Source organism: Coregonus clupeaformis, chromosome 1, assembly GCF_020615455.1.
Source record: "Coregonus clupeaformis isolate EN_2021a chromosome 1, ASM2061545v1, whole genome shotgun sequence".
In the NCBI taxonomy this organism is placed as follows: domain Eukaryota; kingdom Metazoa; phylum Chordata; class Actinopteri; order Salmoniformes; family Salmonidae; genus Coregonus; species Coregonus clupeaformis.
The window spans coordinates 16,425,256-16,446,100 of NC_059192.1; the positions used below are offsets into that span (position 1 = coordinate 16,425,256).

A 20,845-nucleotide genomic window follows, 5' to 3' on the forward strand; every position below is an offset into this window, starting at 1 on the left:
GGGCCTTGGTAAGGCTGGTCTGGGCTATGCCGCGGCTGAACTATGCTAGGCTAGTCAGGGGTTAGTGAGAGCAACAGCTGAAGGCAGGGTGTATGCTCTCTGCTGCTCTGGCAAAATGCAGCCGGCTGGTTGCCAAGCACAGGGGATACACAGCCACACAACAGTTCCTCTCTGCAGGGTAGGGACCTCCACAATCCACACCACATTAACCCTTTACACTCGTACCTGTATGTGGGTTGAAAACGGCAGATTTGGGCACTGATAAGTGCGAAAATTGTAACACAGTGGCTGTCCAGTAACATGCTATAAATGATGTCAGAGCTCAGGCTTCACAGCTCTGTATGGGTTTTGACTGACGGCCGTTCTGAACTTGAGCACCGCACGCGACAAGAAGTTGCCCCCATCCCTCCCCCTAATTGGGCAACTTTTGCACATTTTGTGTTGCCTGAGTGAGTGAAATGCTGTAAATTAAAGAGTAAAGCACTTCAGGGTCTTAAGCACAACAAATGTGTAACATATAGTACGAATTGGATTTATAACATATCGTACGAAATGGATGACGTAGTACACGATTTGATGACGTAGTATACAAAAAACTAGGAGCATTTTTGGCTCGTGAGCACCACTATCAAAACGACTAAAATTATATTAAAGTTCAAGAGTGCATCTTTAAGAGGACTCAATGTATTTTGAAAGATGAGACATTGAGGATTAGAATAAATATCGCTTTGTCATAAAAGCAAGCCAAACACCCGTGAGTCCAAATGTGCACTTCACATTATCATATCATAAAACCATGATATATAGAGTCAACGTTTATGATCACTATGTTTGATGTACAGTTACAAGATGACATGGAGTTATACCCTGGGTTGTTCTGAACAGAATTATATTTTTTCTCGCAGAACACGCACCTGAATGCACGCATGACTCCTTTCTATGCGCACCAAAATTACGAACAATTTCTCTGAATTGCCCTGTGAAAGACTAACACTAAGATCGTATTTTATAACTTAGCTAGTCATGTTGGCAATAGAACAAGCTTTTAAATTATGCCCACCTGACCCAGATTGTGATTTATAATAGGCCGTTTTTGGATTGCGTAAACAACAGTAATTGTGTGATGCAGGGATGTGTTCCAAACAAAACAACTACAAGTGTGCTTGCTTAGGACTGTGGCAGTCATGACATTTTGTCAGCAGATTATTGTCATGCAAATTACTGCCGGTCTCACGGTAATTGACCATTAATTAACAAACACATTTAGCATCTCCAGGCCTCCAAGCATACAAGCCGCTGATGGGCGCCTTTGGAATATCTACATATTTTATTTTCTTCTAATAAATCCATTTAATATACACCATCACAATAAATCCATTATATATTTTAGGCAGGAAATCCTTCTTTAGTTGTTAATTTTCTCGAAATCTAAAGGCACAACCTAGATTCGAGCCAATATCTTGAACATCTCCAACCTTGTGAAAGTGACACGTTTTCATTTTCGTCAAAAACAACTTCATATCGAAGGAGTGCCTTTGATTTGACAGCCTGCACATGGGCAGTTCGGCGTGAAACAACCTTTAGACCCTATGAAGTATTTCTGCGCAGATAGCCAACGTTGCCATGACATCGCCTACAAGTGTGAGTGATCGGAGATTTCTATTGGAGTAGCAGTTTTAAGCCATCTTCATACTGTACGGTCTTTGCTAGTTCATTTAGCAGACAAGATATGCTTATACAGTCCATTCGGAAAGTATTCAGACACTTTGACTTTTTCCACATTTTGTCATTCTAAAATGGATTAAAATGGTTATTTTTCCCACATCAAATCTACACACAATACCCCATAATGACAAAGCAAAAACAGGTTCAGAAATGTTTGCAAATTTATAAAACAATAAAAAAACTGAAGTATCACATTTACATAAGTATTCAGACCACTCAGCACTTTGTTGAAGCACCTTCGGCAGCGATTACAGCCTCGAGTCTTCTTGAGTATGACGCGACTGTCACGCCCTGACTCAGGGGACTCGTATATGTTGAGTCAGGGTGTGTAGTTTCTATGTTGTGTATTTCTATGTTGTAGTTCTAGTATGTCTAGATCTATGTTGGCCGGTGTGGTTCCCAATCAGAGGCAGCTGTCGCTCGTTGTCTCTGATTGGGGACCATACTTAGGCAGCCTATTACTGAGGAGTTGCTTCCGTCTGGCTACTCTACCATAAAGGCCTGATTGGTGGAGTGCTGCGGAGATGGTTGTCCTTCTGGAAGGTTCTCCCATCTCCACAGAGGAACTCTAGAGCTCTGTCAGAGTGACCATCGGGTTCTTGGTCACCTTACTGACCAAGGCCCTTCTCCCCCGATTGCTCAGTTTGGCCGGGCGGCCAGCTCTAGGAAGAGTCTTGGTGGTACAAACTTCTTCCATTTAAGAATGATGAAGGCCACTGTGTTCTTCGGATCTTCAATGCTGCAGAAATGTTTTGGTACCCTTCCCCAGATCTGTGCCTCGACACAATCCTGTCTCGGAGCTCTACGGACAATTCCTTTGACCTCATGGCTTGGTTTTTGCTCTGACATTCACTGTCAACTGTGGGACCTTATATAGACAGGAGTGTGCCTTTCCAAATCATGTCCAATCAATTGAATTTACCACAGGTGGACTCCAATCAAGTTGTAGAAACATCAAGGATGATTAATGTACCTGAACTAAATTTCAAGTCTCAAAGCAAAGGGTCTGAATACTTATGTAAATAAAGTAGTTATGTTTTAGATTTTTTTATAACTTGTATAAAATGTTTTCACTTTGTCATTATGGGTTATTGTGTGTAGATTGATCAGGATGATATATATTTTTAATCCATTTTAGAATAAGGTTGTAACGTAACAAAATGTGGAAAAAGTCAAGGGGTCTGAATAATTTCCAGATGCACTGTAAGTCCAGTGCCATTATTTTATATAATTTTATAGTAAGAAGAATATAATTGAACTTAGCTGAATAAAATACAAAGGATATTTTTCCCATTCCGGAGCGAGTGCGCATACGAAGTAGCTATGTTGAGAGTAAAAGTGATCATTTGACACAGGTCCTATACACTAGATTCAAGAGTTATTTGGCAACTTTAGTTGTGAATGATACACACCTTAGAAATCAAAACATATATGGACTGCATGATGCTACTAGAGGCTATTGATGATTTGAGAAAGTAGCAAAAAAAGCTTGCACTCTGTTCCTTGCCTCAGGCTGCACAGCTGTTCTCTCATCAAGTGATCATATTTTCACCCATCAGATTATTCTCAATTTAATCTAGTTTTTACTAATATGTAAAAATTGTTTAGATTTAGAATGGCCCATTATCAAATGGGCAGGAACAGGGGCAGGTTTTAAAGCACAGCTGAGAAATAAATATAGTAGCAGGTGGGATCCTCCTCTTTTTAGTGGCAGCCATCAAAACGTTGCTTTCACACAGGATTGCATATAGAAATGTCTGGCCTTATAATATTACTTGTATGTATTTCTTAATTTCTTTAATTAAAAAAATGCTAGATTGTGTGTGTATTGTTTTTTTATTATTATTATTGCTATGTACTACTGCACTGTGGGAGCTAAAAACACAACCATTTCGCTGCACCTGCGATAACATCTGCAAATATGTACGCGTCCAATAAACTTTGATTTGATTATTTCACCCCACGCATCAACCACTGTTTGAGGAGCATGCAGCCTCTCTCTGCGTCACAGGTGATATTCCATCCAAACGCTATATGCCATGGGCTCTCCAACCCTGTCCCTGCAGCTACCCAGTGCTTCATTTGGGAAACCAGGTCAAATCTGTTCGGGAACATCGATTGTAACATGTTTTCACAACTATACATATTTCATTAAACTGTCTCTGTGCGCTTGAGAAAGGAATGAAGGAGAGAGAAGAGAGATGGAAACGCACAGTGGTGACATACTCTGTAGCTAAAAGGTCATGTGTCAGCTTATTCATTATGAAAATATTAAAAAGCCCTTTTACTAGGCATACGCTCTAATATGTGTATGGATGCTTTGAATTAATCGTCACCTTAGAAAGCTTTCCATTTTGTTGTGTTAGGCTTTGAAATAACATCCACAGCGACCATGTTTTCCACTCAGTTTCAACCTGTTGTTGAACTTCTTTCTTCAAAATTGATCAACCACAGTGAGGTGAGTTTTAAAAGCATGACACTGTTTTGATAAATGTTTGATGTGATTTTCGATTGCATTTGCATTGATGTCAGAGTGGTTAGAGGGACAATAGAGCACTGAGTACCAGGCCATTAGCGACCTGATGGTAGTTAGAGAGTTGGGTACTACCAACGCATGTCCAGAGCGTATAAGAGGAGATTACTGTGACTCAACGGTCACGTGGAATTTGACTACGGTCATGACTCATTACTGTTGGTGTGGCGGTAATATGGTCACCACAACAGCCCTATGCTTGCCCTAGATCCTCAACTGCACAGCTAGGAGAGCTAAAAAAGCACCTTATAGTTGAAGACTCTTCTTTGAGTCATAAAACTGCATTGAAATTAAGTAGAAACTGTGCACACTTTGGAGAGGTGTGGCCACTTGGAGACACCAGTTAGTTCTTTCACTCAAACCCTTGTCATTTTTTTGTCTTATGTTGCACATACCACCCCCTCCCCAACCAAAAAAATAATCTCAGTCCGGCAATAAACGTACTCTTGAAATTTGTAATAGTAGAATGCACAAGTTGCAATTTCAATGTTGGGTAGTGCATCATCAGTTCCTCGTCATGTTAGTTATTGCATACCTTAGAGAGTTATTTATAACTAGTCAGAAATGTCCAGATCAACAATGTCAGCTACCATTTTATTTTATTTAGGTTTTTTTGGCCATAGATATTGTTGTAGCACAAAATTTTTATTTATTTATTTTTTATTTCACCTTTATTTAACCAGGTAAGCCAACAAGTTCTCATTTACAACTGCGACCTGGCCAAGATAAAGCAAAGCAGTGCGATAAAAACAACACAGAGTTACATATGGGGTAAACAAAACATAAAGTCAAAAATACAACAGAAAATATATATACAGTGTGTGCGAATGTAGTAAATTATGGAGATAAGGCAATAAATAGGCCATAATACGAAATTGTAACTATTTTGCACTAACACTGGAATGATAGATGTGCAAAAGATGATGTGCAAATAGAGATACTGGGGTGCAAATTAGCAAAATAAATAACAATATGGGGATGAGGTAGTTGGATGGGCTAATTACAGATGGGCTGTGTACAGGTGCAGTGATCGGTAAGCTGCTCTGACAACTGACGCCTAAAGTTAGTGAGGGAGATAAGAGTCTCCAGCTTCAGAGATTTTTGCAGTTCGTTCCAGTCATTGGCAGCAGAGAATGGGAAGGAATGGCGGCCAAAGGAGGTGTTGGCTTTGGGGATGACCAGTGAGATATACCTGCTGGAGCGCAGACTACGGGTGGGTGTTGCTATGGTGACCAGTGAGCTAAGATAAGAGGGGGATTTGCCTAGCAGTGATTTATAGATGACCTGGAGCCAGTGGGTATGGCGACAAATATGTGGTGAGGGCCAGCCAATGAGAGCGTACAGGTCACAATGGTGGGTAGTATATGGGGCTTTGGTGACAAAACAGATGGCACTGTGATAAACTACATCCAATTTGCTGAGTAGAGTGTTGGAGGCTATTTTGTAAATGACATCGCCGAAGTCAAGGATCGGTAGGATAGTCAGTTTTACGAGGGCATGTTTGGCAGCATGAGTGAAGGAGGCTTTGTTGCGAAATAGGAAGCCGATTCTAGATCTAACTTTTGATTTGAGATGCTTAATGTGAGTCTGGAAGGAGAGTTTACAGTCTAACCAGACACCTAGGTATTTGTAGTTGTCCACATACTCTAGGTCAGACCCGCCGAGAGTAGTGATTCTAGTCGGGTGGGCGGGTGCAAGGGATGTTCCCCGTTGCTGGAAGGGGGGTCCCCTGAGTGAAAAAGTTTGGGAACCCCTGCACTACAGTGAGGCAGCACTAGTAGGAAGTGCAAGTCATCATCACTGGGACTAAGACACTTTCCACATAGGATTTGCCTGTAAAAATAAAATTGGGCAATGTTTATACAGTGGGGAGAACAAGTATTTGATACACTGCCGATTTTGCAGGTTTTCCTACTTACAAAGCATGTAGAGGTCTGTAATTGTATGAAAATCACATTGTATGATTTTTAAGTAATTCATTTGCATTTTATTGCATGACATAAGTATTTGATACATCAGAAAAGCAGAACTTAATATTTGGTACAGAAACCTTTGTTTGCAATTACAGAGATCATACGTTTCCTGTAGGTCTTGACCAGGTTTGCACACACTGCAGCAGGGATTTTGGCCCACTCCTCCATACAGACCTTCTCCAGATCCTTCAGGTTTCGGGACTGTCGCTGGGCAATACGGACTTTCAGCTCCCTCCAAAGATTTTCTATTGGGTTCAGGTCTGGAGACTGGCTAGGCCACTCCAGGACCTTGAGATGCTTCTTACGGAGCCACTCCTTAGTTGCCCTGGCTGTGTGTTTCGGGTCGTTGTCATGCTGGAAGACCCAGCCACGACCCATCTTCAATGCTCTTACTGAGGGAAGGAGGTTGTTGGCCAAGATCTCACGATACATGGCCCCATCCATCCTCCCCTCAATACGGTGCAGTCGTCCTGTCCCCTTTGCAGAAAAGCATCCCCAAAGAATGATGTTTCCACCTTCATGCTTCACGGTTGGGATGGTGTTCTTGGGGTTGTACTCATCCTTCTTCTTCCTCCAAACACGGCGAGTGGAGTTTAGACCAAAAAGCTCAATTTTTGTCTCATCAGACCACATGACCTTCTCCCATTCCTCCTCTGGATCATCCAGATGGTCATTGGCAAACTTCAGACGGGCCTGGACATGCGCTGGCTTGAGCAGGGAGACCTTGCGTGCGCTGCAGGATTTTAATCCATGACGGCGTAGCGTGTTACTAATGGTGTTCTTTGAGACTGTGGTCCCAGCTCTCTTCAGGTCATTGACCAGGTCCTGCCGTGTAGTTCTGGGCTGATCCCTCACCTTCCTCATGATCATTGATGCCCCACGAGGTGAGATCTTGCATGGAGCCCCAGACCGAGGGTGATTGACCGTCATCTTGAACTTCTTCCATTTTCTAATAATTGCGCCAACAGTTGTTGCCTTCTCACCAAGCTGCTTGCCTATTGTCCTGTAGCCCATCCCAGCCTTGTGCAGGTCTACAATTGTATCCCTGATGTCCTTACACAGTTCTCTGGTCTTGGCCATTGTGGAGAGGTTAGAGTCTGTTTGATTGAGTGTGTGGACAGGTGTCTTTTATACAGGTAACGAGTTCAAACAGGTGCAGTTAATACAGGTAATGAGTGGAGAACAGGAGGGCTTCTTAAAGAAAAACTAACAGGTCTGTGAGGGGGATTGTGGAGGCCAGGTCATCTGATGCAGCACTCCATCACTCTCCTTCGTAAAATAGCCCTTACACAGCCTGGAGGTGTGTTGGGTCATTGTCCTGTTGAAAAACAAATGATAGTCCCACTAAGCCCAAACCAGACTGTATGGCGTATCGCTGCAGAATGCTGTGGTAGCCATGCTGGTTAAGTGTGCCTTGAATTCTAAATAAAATCACAGACAATGTCACCAGCAAAGCACCCCCACACCATAACACCTCCTCCTCCATGGTTTACGGTGGGAAATACACATGCGGAGATCATCCGTTCACACATACCGCGTCTCACAAAGACACGGCGGCTGGAACCAAAAATCTCAAATTTGGACTCCAGACCAAAGGACACATTTCCACCGGTCTAATGTCCATTGCTCATGTTTCATGGCCAAAGCAAGTCCCTTCTTCTTATTGGTGTCCTTTAGTAGTGGTTTCTTTGCAGCAATTCGACCATGAAGGTCTGATTCACACAGTCTCCTCTGAACAGTTGATGTTGAGATGTGTCTGTTTCTTGAACTCTGTGAAGCATTTATTTGGGCTGCAATTTCTGAGGCTGGTAACTCTAATGAACTTATCCTCTGCAGCAGAGGTAACTCTGGGTCTTCCATTCCTGTGGCAGTCCTCATGAGAGCCAGTTTCATCATAGAGCTTGATGGTTTTTGCGACTGCACTTGAAGAAACTTTCAAAGTTCTTGAAATGTTCAGTATTGACTGACCTTCATGTCTTAAAGTAATGATGGACTGTCATTTCTTTTTGCTTATTTGAGCTGTTCTTGCCATAATATGGACTTGGCCTTTTACCAAATAGGGCTATCTTCTGTATACCCCCCTACCTTGTCACAACACAACTGATTGGCTCAAACGCATTAAGAAGGAAAGAAATTCCACAAATTAACTATTAAGAAGGCACACCTGTTAATTGAAATGCATTCCAGGTGACTACCTCATGAAGCTGGTTGAGAGAATGCCAAGAGTGTGCAAAGCTGTCATCAAGGCAAAGGGTGGCTATTTGAAGAACATTTATTTGTAATTTTTTTAGTCATTTAGCAGACGCTCTTATCCAGAGCGACTTACAGTTAGAGAGTGCATACTTTTTCATACATGATTCCGTACGTGTTATTTCATTGTTTTGATGTCTTCACTATTATTCTACAATGTAGAAAATAGTAAAAATAAAGAAAAATCCTTGAATGAGTAGGTGTTCTAAAACTTGGTAGGGTATATATCCTACAATTCTTCATGGAGCCAAGACACATTTTTGCAATTTTAAATCAAATTTCCTGCTATTCTACACATATCCTACAATTCTCCATGGAGCAAAGACACATTTGTGCAATTTTATAGCAAATGTCCAGTGACACTTGTGGGGGTCGTAGAGCAAAACGGAGAACACCATCGTGTTCATGAGAATCTCCCCTTTCCATTCGAGTGAGTCATAATTGTAAGTCAAAACGTTTAGACGCTACAGATGTTTACGTGAGGAGACCGATTTTCGGGATGTCTCATGGTCTGACAAACACCACTGAAGCTCTGCCAACTTTTACCGTAGTTGCGGAAGTGCGACACTGGCGGATGCGGTGGATTGAGACGCATCCAATGCAAAATAACAGATCTCTAAACTGATAGATGTTTTTTTGTTACGTAACTTAGGGGGTTAAGCTACATAACATTCTAGCAAAATGTTCTGATCAGTGCTAATAAATGAGCCAACTAGATTAAGATGATCATGAGCAGCACTCACCTCAGCTAATATTTCCCCAGCCTAATTGTAGCCTAACCAATATCCAAACAGAGATTCAGTAAAAACAAATGTATTAAGATGAGTCCCCACGCTTTTCTCAAAGCACCGAGATGGCGTTGTCCCAATCAAAAGGGTGCTGAAATTATAATGTAGTAGTTGACCACGTGAGTAGGCTTTTGCTTCAAATGTATTATAACGATTGGATGACTTTGGGAGTTTCAGTAAGCCACAATTTGATGAATGCCTTCAATTGCATTATCCTACTTTATTCCAATATTTTTGTCATCCACACTAATTCTTTATGGCCTAGTAATGGGCGCAGCCTAGCCACCATAAACAGTGTAAGAGCGTAGTGTGTGCCAGTGCGGCTTCGGCATTACGGCGATGTTTCATACTAATCCGTAGCCAGAACCTTACCGCAATCATGACCAGGTCGGTTGGTGTAACTAAAAGTACAGGCATTTTTACCGGCAATACCTTTCAGATATAAAGAAAAGATGGCAAAAAGTTGGCGGCATGGTAAAGTTGGCGGCTAAACGTATTGGTATGTAAGGGGTATTAGAGAGAAAATAGGACAGGCGCATACTAATAAGGCTCACAGCAACAACAGTGTTCCCCACTCTACTGCATCACTGTGTAGCCTAGCCTATTGTATGCTAGAACACCTCTGTGTTAGATAACAGCATGGAGTAACCACCTCTGGCAAGGATAACAGCATGGAGTATTTTCCTGTAATGTTTGACAAGGAACACATTTGGAGGGACTTTGGACCATTCCTCTAAGCAGATCCTTTGAAGATCCTTCACATTCTTGGGTTTGCGCTTATCAACTGCCCTCTTCAACTCAGCACACAGATTTTCGATTGGATTGAGGTCCGGCGACTGAGATGGCCATGGCAGAACATTGATTTTGTTGTCACAGAACCATTTCTGTGTGGATCTTGAGGTATGTTTTGGTTCATAGTCTTGTTGGAAAGTCCACCTACGGCCAAGTCCCAGCCTTCTGGCAGAGGCAACAAGATTGTCAGCCAACATTGCCTGATACTTGGTGGAATTCATTATGCCATCAATCTTAACCAGTGCCCCTGGACCTCTTGAATTAAAACAGCCCCAAAACATCACTGACCCACCACCATATTTCACTGTGGGTATGAGGTGCCTCTCCTTGTATGCATCTTTGTTTCGACGCCAAACATGCCGATGCTGTATCTGACCAAAACGTTCAATTTTGGTCTCATCTGACCAGAGCACCTTCTTCCAGTCATAATTTAAATGACGTTTGGCAAACTCCAAGCGCTTGCATCTGTGTCTTGGGGTCAGAAAGGGCTTTCTTCTGGCAACCCTTCCAAAGAGCCTGTGGTTGTGGAGGTGGCGTCTGATGGGGTCACCAGGTTTCAAAAAGCATCAAGACGCCACCAAGGCCTGCAATTCTTTCACAGTGATTCTTGGGGATTTTGTTGCTTCTCTCACCATCCTCCTCCCTATCCTGGGGGGCAAAATGCATTTGCGTCCTCTACCCGTGAGGTTTTCAACTGTTCCATATCTTTTAAATGTTTTAATAATTGCCCTGACAGTGTTCAGTGGTATATGCAATCGTTTGTGGATCTTCTTGTAGCCATTACCAGATTTATGAAGGTCTACCACCATCTGTCTCTTTTGAACTGCCAGTTCTTTTGTTTTCTTCATGGTGTTTGGATGACAAAGGGATATTACATGCGTGTTACCTCATTTGTATATCCTAGTGAATCAGGAAGTGATGTAATGGCTCAATATAGTTCCTTAAGACTTAGATAAACTTAAATAAGTGGAATTTAATTCCAGGTTTAATGTTGGTAGATGTTATTTACAATAATCTTTAAGGGTGCCATTAATTGTGAAACCTTGATTTGGAGGACATTGATTTTTAATTAAATCAATAAATGATTTTGGTGGGTTCCATTAGAACATTAATATAGTACAGTATTTCTCACATGTTGGTATTTTGAGTTTCTCTCTATAATTATATTGTTTCAAAAAAATTTAAGTATTGTTTGTGCATTGCCAGTCAGGGGTGCCAGTAATTTTGGAGCCCACTGTAGCTACATTAGCATGGTTTTGGATTGGAGATTTTCCTCTTCTGCAGAAAACACCTGGCAAAGTGAATGTGAGAGGTGTGAGAGGCAGAGGCTGCGTTCCAATTATCTGGATTGGAATACTTTACTTTCCTCATCTCCTTTCCTATGTGAACCCTGAGTTGAGTGCAATTAAGTGGGCAGCCCATCCAGTGATCAGGAGGGGAAGGAGACAAGGAGAGGAGATGAGGTAAACAAGATGAGGTTAAAGGCGATGAAGCCATTTGAAAATATTGGGACATAACCCAGGGATGGTAGAGAGAGGGGGGTAGGGACAGGAAATGCAACACCACACACACGCCTCACCCCCGCATTCCCTCAAATTTCCACCTCCTCCTGACTCTTACCCGACCCGTCAGTTTCCAGCTCCAGTTTTGTCGCCCCCGATTCCCAGTATCCCCAGTACTAAGCCCTGTGGGCCCGCATCACGTTACTAATACCATGCCAACGGAGCCGGCCTTGCCATTCAGCTGAACACAGATCTGGTTTCCCTCCTTAACGCTCCTAACAAGCCTGTCCCCTCTGTGGCCAAGTGTCAAACCAACCCCCTCCCACCAAAGTCACCCCCGAGGACTAGCCCTGCTCTGCCCTGCCTTCCCCTGCCCCGCACAAGGGAAACAACATGGAGCCCTGGAGCCCTGACAGTGGGGACCTTATAGCAGTTCCACTCATTTAGAGGAAACTGGATACGGAGGGATGCACACCAGCAGACACACGATGGATGCTTCATCATGCCGTGTGTGGGTTGATGTGTATGAGCATATTTGAAGCTATACGAAAAGACATATGATGCCATTTTAGATCAACCGAGCCATGGATAAATAAACTGACAGTGAATTGACAGCCAGCTAAATGACAGTCTAAATAGCATGACTACATACTGCAGCATAGCATAGTGTCATTATCTAACACAGTTATATGTGGCTCTATGATGGACTGACTCCTTTTTTACATTATTTTCAGTAAGGAGAAAGAAGGTATGCTGTCGCTGCCTCATTTTACAACCAAGGTAATCAATAATAGTGATGCGGGGGAGAATCAATACAGTTACATCAATCTACACACAACACTCCATAATGACAAAGAAAAAACCGGAATATCACATTTACATAAGTATTCAGACCCTTCACTCAGTACTTTGGTGAAGAAAATTTGGCAGCGATTACAGCATAGAGTCTTCTTGGGTATGACCCTACAAGCTTGGCACACCTGTATTTGGGCAGTTTCTCCCATTCTTCTCTAGAGATCCTCTCAAGCTCTGTCAGGTTGGATGGGGAGCGTCACTGCACAGCTATTTTCAGGTCTCTCCAGAGATGTTCGATCGGGTTCAAGTCCGGGCTCTGGCTGGGCCACTCAAGGACATTCAGAGACTTGTCCCGAAGCCACTCCTGCATTGTCTTGGCTGTGTGCTTAGGGTCGTTGTCCTATTGGAAGGTGAACCTTCGCCCCAATCTGAGGTCCTGAACACTATGGAGCAGGTTTTCATCAAGGATCTCTCTGTACTTTGCTCCGTTCATCTTTTCCTCGATCCTGACTAGTCTCCCAGTCCCTGCCGCTGAAAAACATCCCCACAGCATGATGCTGCCACCACCATGCTTCACCGTAGGGATGGTATTGGCCAGGTGATGAGAGATGCCTGGTTTCCTCCAGACGTGACGCTTGGCATTCAGGCCAAAGAGTTCAATCTTGGTTTCATCAGACCAGAGAAACTTGTTTCTCATGGTCTGAGAGTCCTTTAGGTGCCTTTTGGCAAACTCCAAGTGGGCTGTCATGTGCCTTTTACTGAGAAGTGGCTTCCGTCTGACCACTCTACCATAAAAAGGCCTGATTGGTTGAGTGCTGCAGACATGGTTGACCTTCTGGAAGGTTCTCCCATCTCCACAGAGGAACTCTGGAGCTCTGTCAGAGTGACCATCGGGTTCTTAGTCACCTCCATGACCAAGGCCCTCCTCCCCCGATTGCTCAGTTTGCCCAGACGGCCAGCTCTAGGAAGAGTATTTTAGAGTAAGGCTTTAACGTAACGAAACGTGGAAAAAGTGAAGGGGTCTAAATACTTTCCGAATTCACTGTACTTCCATTCAGTTTTTCAACTTGTACCGGGGGACTTTGAGACCTTCTTGTGAGGCCTGTGGGCGTCCTAGAGAAAAACATGTACGTGTTCGTGAGAGTCTTTCTACAGAGGGCTCATATTAGGTTGTAACCCAAACTGTTTCGGACGCTACAGACAGAAGTTGGCAGATCGGCTGTACCGACTTCAGAAGGGTCCCAAGACGCTTGTGGGGATCGTAGAGCAAACCGGAGAACACCATCGTGTTCGTGAGAGTCTCATCTTTCCATAGAGGGGTCATAATAGTCGACAGTACAGACGATGTTGTGAGAAGAATGATTTTCGGGATGTCTCATGGTCTGACAAACACCGCTCTAGCCCTGTCACCTTTCACTGCAGATGCAGAAGTGCGACATTGGTGGATGTGGTGCAAAAAAAACAGATATCTGTAGCTTAAACTGACAGATTTTTATGTGGATTTTTTTATTATGCTAATTATATTTATGCGGGGATGCGGACATCAACTCTGTTGGCTTGACAGTCGCTGGACCCGGATTTGAGTCACGGTCAGGGCTACCCCCCGAATTCACTACAATAAATACACCTCCCGAGTGGCGCAGTGGTCTAAGGCACTGCATCGTAGTGCTAGCTGTGCCACTAGAGATCCTGGTTCGAATCCAGGCTCTGTCGTAGCCGGCCGCGACCGGGAGACCCATGGGGCGGCGCACAATTGGCTCAGCGTCGTCCAGGGTAGGGGAGGGAATGGCTGGCAGGGATGTAGCTCAGTTGGTAGAGCATGGCGTTTGCAACGCCAGGGTTGTGTGTTCGATTCCCACGGGGGGCTAGTATGATTTTTTTTTAAACAATAACAAAAACAATGTATGCACTCACTAACTAAGTCGCTCTGGATAAGAGTGTCTGCTAAATTACTAAAATGTAAAAATGTAACTCAGACCATTGGTTAACAATAAAATTATTTTTCTTGTCAAATTCTATTCTCCTAAAAGTTGCTGAATATCTGTATACAATATATTGAGAAAGGCAGGTGATCCATTCAGAGACCCAGGTCAGGCCTGGTTGTGTTAGAACCTCTCCCCAGGTACAAAGGCCCGTCCTGGGTGTGTTTCAACAGGGATGCCTGGTTGGCTGGCTGGCCAGGGTGATGTGTTCATAATTAAGACGTAATGAAGGACAGAGACTTCGGAGATCCTGTTAACCCTTTAGCTCTCCCTGGCCTAATCCTAATTTCATATGCAGGCAAACACATGCAACTAAAATCTTAGCACATATTTCCCATTGAGATCAACGGATGATTTAAATGAAGTAGTTTCATGCGTGCATTTGTCAAATTTGGATTCAGTCTTTAATTACTCAGAACCAGAGAGGCCATTGTCACAGCAACAACAAACAACATTATGCCCGGTTTCACATCGCCCCAAATTGGCTTTAGTGGTGCAATGCAATCTGCCATGATCTACCTAAGAGTGATCTGGTTCTGTGCTTTCCCTACTATTATCTAACCCAAAAACAGGACACAGTGGAGGAAGGATAGAGGGATGGTGGAGGAAAGATGGAGGGTGTAGGATGGAGGGAGGATGGGAAGAGAGCCCTCTGCCTGCCCTGCCGTCATCCTTCTGATGCCCCTGGCTGTCACGATACAATGTTCAACATAGATGGGCAGTAACGGGCCGTTGCTCGCCCTATGCCAGGAGGACTTTGCAGAGGGGCAGAAAGAGAGAGAGGCACATAACTTAGCCCTATTTGAACTGGAAGCGACACAACAGCATCAAGGGTGAGGAAGGTTGCGCTCTCAGGTCTCTCTCTCTGTCCATCTCTCGATACTAAGTATGGATGGATAACTACACAGCCACAGTCTGTCTACTAATGTCTTCTCACACATCCATCTGATTGGGTCAAAGTGTCACATGATTCTTAGAATGGTTTCCTCATAGGAGCAAGGACTTGTCAGATTCAACCATAATGCCAGACGGTAGGGTGAAATACAGCAGGACAGAACCCCAACTAAACTAAACATTTTGAATAGATTGACTTTAGTTAACCAACAGCATCATCTGTGCAGAGACTGGAGAAAACATCAACAGCGATTACTATGAAATTCTCTTTGAGTTGCAGTGTATGTTATGTGTACGATATGATGTGCATGTTGTGTGTGCAATGTTATTTTGTCTGTGATGTGCCCACCTCGGAGGTCTGTAACTAGCCGGCTCAACCAACCAGATTACCACTTGCATCCTATAGAACACAGTGAGTCATAACGAACTGAAGCAGGCTTTTACCCACAGGTGATTCATACATGATTTCTGCTTTATGTGGGCCACCCCTAGCATACTGTAGCACTGGAACGAACCAACTAGGCAGGCAGCACAGCAGGGACATCCATACCGTCTATTTCTAGATCAGCCATTCAGGTTACATTCATCAAGCAACACGACCAGGCATTTCACAGACAAAGAATATTGAAATATAACAAGCATTGATTATACTGAAATAAGTTCAGGGCCCTGGATCTGAACTCCTCCCTCTGCAACTGGGTCCTAAACTTCCTGATGGGCCAACCCCAGGTGGTGAGGGTAGGCAACAACACCTCCACCACGCTGATCCTCAACACGGGGGCCCCCACTGGGGTGTGTGCTCAGCCCCCTCATGTATTCGCTGTTCACCCATGACTGTGTGGCTACGCACGACTCCAGCTCAATCATCAAGTTTGCTGATGACACAACAGTGGTAGGCCTGATTACCAACAACAACGAGACAGCCTACAGGGAGGAGGTTAGAGCCCTGGTGGAGTGGCGCCAGGAAAATAACCTCTCCCTCAACATAAAAAAAACAAAAAGCAGCTGATCGTGGACTACAGGAGACAGAAGAAGGAGCAAGCCCCCATCCACATCGACGGGGCCGCAGTAGAGAGTCAAAAGCTTCAGGTTCCTTGGCGTGCACATCACTGAGGACCTGAAATGGTCCCACCACACAGACACCGTGGTGAAGAAGGCACAACTGCGCCTCAAACCGCAGGTGGCTGAAGAAATTCGGCATGGCCCCTAAGACCCTCACGAACGTCTATAGATGCACCAGAGAGCATTCTGTCGGGCTGCATCACCGCCTGGTACTGCAACTGCACCGCTCTCAACCGCATGGCTCTCCAGAGGGTGGTGTGGTCAGCCCAAAGCATCACCGGGGGCACGCTACCCTCCATTTACAGCACTCTGTGTCAAAGGAAGGCCAAGAAGCTCATTAAGGACCTCAGCCACCCGAGCAAAGCTCTGTTCACTCTGCTACCATCTAGTAGACAGAGACGGTACAGGTGCATCAGAGCCGGGACCAAGAGACTGAGAAACAGCTTCTATCACTAGGCCATCAGGCTGTTGAACAGCCCATCACTAGCCGGCTACCTGCCCGGTACTCAGCCCCGCACCTTGAGACTAATGCCCCATGTATATAGAGTTATTGAATGCTAGTCACCTCATATTCTGTTTATATATTGTTGTTTACTCAATATGTAAGTATATACCGTATTCCCGACATAGCTCATCCTAATATACCTACTACTGTACATACCATTTTCCAAAGTGTATTCTGTCGACACACACCGCGTATTTATATTCTGGATTCTCACATGCTCACTAATATATCTACTTTGGATTGTTATTTTTTATTTATTTTTTTTATTCTACTGCACTGTTGGAGCTAGTAACTTAATCATTTCGCTGCACCTGCTATAACACCTGCAAATCTGTGTACTCAACCAATAAATGTTGATTTGATTTGAATACTGAAATATACCAAGCACAGATTCTACTGAAATATACCAAGTATTGATACTACCAAAAAACTGCCATGTACCAAGCAATGATTCTACTGAAATATTGATATATACAAAGCATATACTCTACTGAAAAACATGTAATAACGGGTAGGTTAGGGGTCTGGAATACAACCATAAATGAAGATAAAATAGAGAAGTTGGTAGCCTGTATTCTGTGTATTCCCTTACCACATAGACTGGCCTGTTGTTGCAGGTGGGTGACAGTTGTTCTAGCTATAGGGCAGCTCCTCATACTGTGTAAGTAATGATGTGTCACTATCACAGTGAAGACCAATGCAACACAACACGAACTGGACTCAAGTCAATATGCCATGGTAAATCAACTGCCCCGGCAGGGGAGCTCTTATAAACAATGGATGACAACGTCGGGTCATAGGGTATACAGTTAAATGTGTAAAGAAAGACAGTGGCGCAATATTTAACACCATTAAGGTTAAATTACGCACGAGATACCGTTTATGTTATGAGCGCCACATCAACAACCAACGGTTGAGGTGTTTGACATTACTCTACCTTCTTTTTGGTGTTGCAGTGGCAGCACACGGTCCACAGGTATTTGAGGGTCCTCCAAAGGAGAATGATGAAGAGACCCCCGAAAAACGTCACCATAGAGGAGGCGAGGAATGCCCACCACATGCGTTGGCCATTATTGTCGCAGGGCACGTCTGGCGAGAACGGGATGATCACGTCCATCTTGGATATAGAGATCGAGGAGTCCGGATTTTTATTATGATAGATATTTCTACTCATCATTGAGTTGCCGCTTCCATGGAGAACGGTGGCGTCCGGCTCAGCTAGCATCTAGGAGCCTTGGAGAGCCTGTGCCAGCGTCCCCAGCCCCACTCACCAGCCATATTGCTTGAAAAAAAATAATACCCCCCTCTGCGTTCTATATTATTGTCACCTTCACTTAACTGTTTATTGCAATCTAGTTCAGATTTCTGCTACAGTGGAAAACGCCGCACGCACAAACTGGACCGAAATAGCTGGTCGGTGTCCCTTCGCGAGAGGCATTTAAATCCGCAGTAATGATGAACGTTGAGCGTTTTTCATTTTGAGGTGTTTTCCGAGTCTTTCAGGACCAATACCATGGCAAAAATGGTCTCAACTAGCAGGCGTCGAGGCTGCGGATGTTTCAGATTATGATAGGCGCAGCGACATTGAAAAAAGGCTGTTTTCTTCAACCAGCTTCTGTCCAACCTCTCAAGCTGTCTTCCATCCAGGGATTCCGTCGATTAACCGCGGACAATCGATTTCACTTTTCTAAACGCCAATGTAATAGATAGCCTACATGGTTTTCGAATGGCTGAAGATATTTCAAGTCCCCAAACGGTTGCCACGATGCGAAAACACAAACTACATAATCTAACGGCGTTTTCCCTTCCTAAATTCAGCATACAATGATAAGCGCTCGGGTAAATTTCGTCTTCCGCCACTGTTCCTCTGCTCCAGCCCAGGCTCTTGCAGATCCGCCAGTTGATAGCGCCTGTCAAATCCGCTCGCTCCAGAGAACGCTAGAGAGATTAACAGGTAGGAGGGGCGGGGCGTAGCTCTAATAATAAAGATCGGCATAAAGAGCGCAGTAATACCGCGCAGCGCAGATGTTTATACCAAGTGCCAACCAGCCCCGTGTCTCAGTCAGTGCTTAGGCAATAGCCTACAATGTGCTCTTTCGGTGTAATGTAGTTGTGCTTAAAATGACGCATGTCTCTGAGCTGCATATGTGACTGTCGCGCTGCACTCTGCCTCTGTTTATTTGAGCAGCAGCGCACTATTACTATCCTACTGTGATGCAGCAGCTTTGGTTTGAAATGCCAAGGCTTCCATTTTAAGACCGTTATTGGGTTGGCCACAGATGATTCCATCGAGGGCATGCAACACAGCAGTTGTCCCCATTTTTATTCTCAGAACTGAATCCGATAGGAATTCCCTTGCTACACAGCAACTGTCACACACTGGCACTATGATGAAGTTGTTCTCTCATTCTCTGCTATCTGCAAATGACATTGGCTTATTTTCATCTGCATTTGAAGGAGGCTCCTTCAATCATTCACTGATAACAGGTGTTTCCAATGCCAAAGCCCTTATTCTGCCCCCGGTCAATTAGTATTTATATTCAGAAGACAATTAGACACAGGATTAGACTGGAACCGGTGCATCAGTGGCCTATGGAAGAACATGGCTATGTCCCAGGACAGGATGTCACAGAGGGCATGGGAACCCACAGCTGGGAGTGAGACTGGAACCAGTGATGTCACCATTCCATGCCAAGTGCACTAGGCCTACCTTGTGTCATAAAGCTCCAGACCTCTTGTCTTGACAGAGGTTGTAGTGTGCTACATTGTCTCAACACCTCCCTTATTATCTCTGTCCTTTGATCACTAGTGAACTGTGAAATCCTTGGATGAGTTTTCACCAGGTTCTTTATTAACTACACTGTTGAACTGGTCTCAGATCAGTGTTGATAAGACCAAGGACATACATATCAAATATAATAATAATAATAATAATATGCCATTTAGCAGACGCTTTTATCCAAAGCGACTTACAGTCATGCGTGCATACATTTTTTTTGTGTATGGGTGGTCCCGGGGATCGAACCCACTACCTTGGCGTTACAAGCGCCGTGCTCTACCAGCTGAGCTACAGAGAACCATGGATAGGTGAATGAGTGGATGGACCAATATATCTCACTAAATCAACAGTTTCAGGGAGACCTGTAGCCTACTTGTTAAGGTGACAGCTAGGCCAACAAAATGTCTATATCCATGCTATATTAATGGTTAATAACTTAATGAATCCACTCATTCACCTATCCATCCATCCATCTGTCCATCCACTCATTCACCTATCCATCCATCCATCTGTCCATCCACTCATTCACCTATCCATCCATCCATCTGTCCATCCACTCATTCACCTATCCATCCATCCATCTGTCCATCCACTCATTCACCTATCCATCCATCCATCTGTCCATCCACTCATTCACCTATCCAGCCATCCATCTGTCCATCCACTCATTCACCTATCCATCCATCCATCTGTCCATCCACTCATTCATTGATCCATCCATCCATCTGTCCATCCACTCATTCATTGATCCATCCATCCATCTGTCCATCCACTCATTCACCTATCCATCCATCCATCTGTCCATCCACTCATTCACCTATCCATCCATCCATCTGTCCATCCACTCATTCATTGATCCATCCATCCATCTGTCCATCCACTCATTCACCTATCCATCCATCCATCTGTCCATCCACTCATTCACCTATCCATCCATCCATCTGTCCATCCACTCATTCACCTATCCATCCATCCATCTGTCCATCCACTCATTCACCTATCCATCCATCCATCTGTCCATCCATCCATTTCGTTATTTATTCATACACTCCATGTTTTTCTTGGCGTGTGAGAGTATGTTGGTCTTAGTTAGGGTGTTAGTTACTAGGACACAGGATCTCCTGGTCAGACCGTTTATATTTAGAATGTAAACATACATCCAGTTTAATTGAGGTGTAAAGAAGATATACTGTGGAGTCAGTGGGAGCTATATGCTGCTGATTTATAGTGTTAGGAAGATTATTCCCTCAACTGAAATAGCTGTC

At 44.0% G+C, this 20,845-nt stretch overlaps 1 protein-coding gene across 23 annotated transcripts in view; it reads right to left on the reverse strand.

Annotated features, from left to right (window-relative positions):
* LOC121574320 (calcium-activated potassium channel subunit alpha-1) overlaps positions 1-18,756 on the reverse strand; it is a 251,192-nt gene extending 232,436 nt beyond the window's left edge. For 16 of the 23 annotated variants that reach the window (XM_041887001.2, XM_041886997.2, XM_041886964.2 and 13 more), the window contains exon 1: positions 17,739-18,755. In XM_041887001.2, the coding sequence (XP_041742935.1) occupies positions 17,739-18,026 (288 nt within the window). In that variant the 5' untranslated portion in view covers positions 18,027-18,755. Of the gene's footprint in view, positions 1-17,738 lie in introns of all 23 variants that reach the window. The other 7 variants (XM_041886943.2, XM_041886938.2, XM_041887041.2 and 4 more) reach the window with 2 other exon arrangements.
* Positions 18,757-20,845: the final 2,089 nt, after the last annotated feature.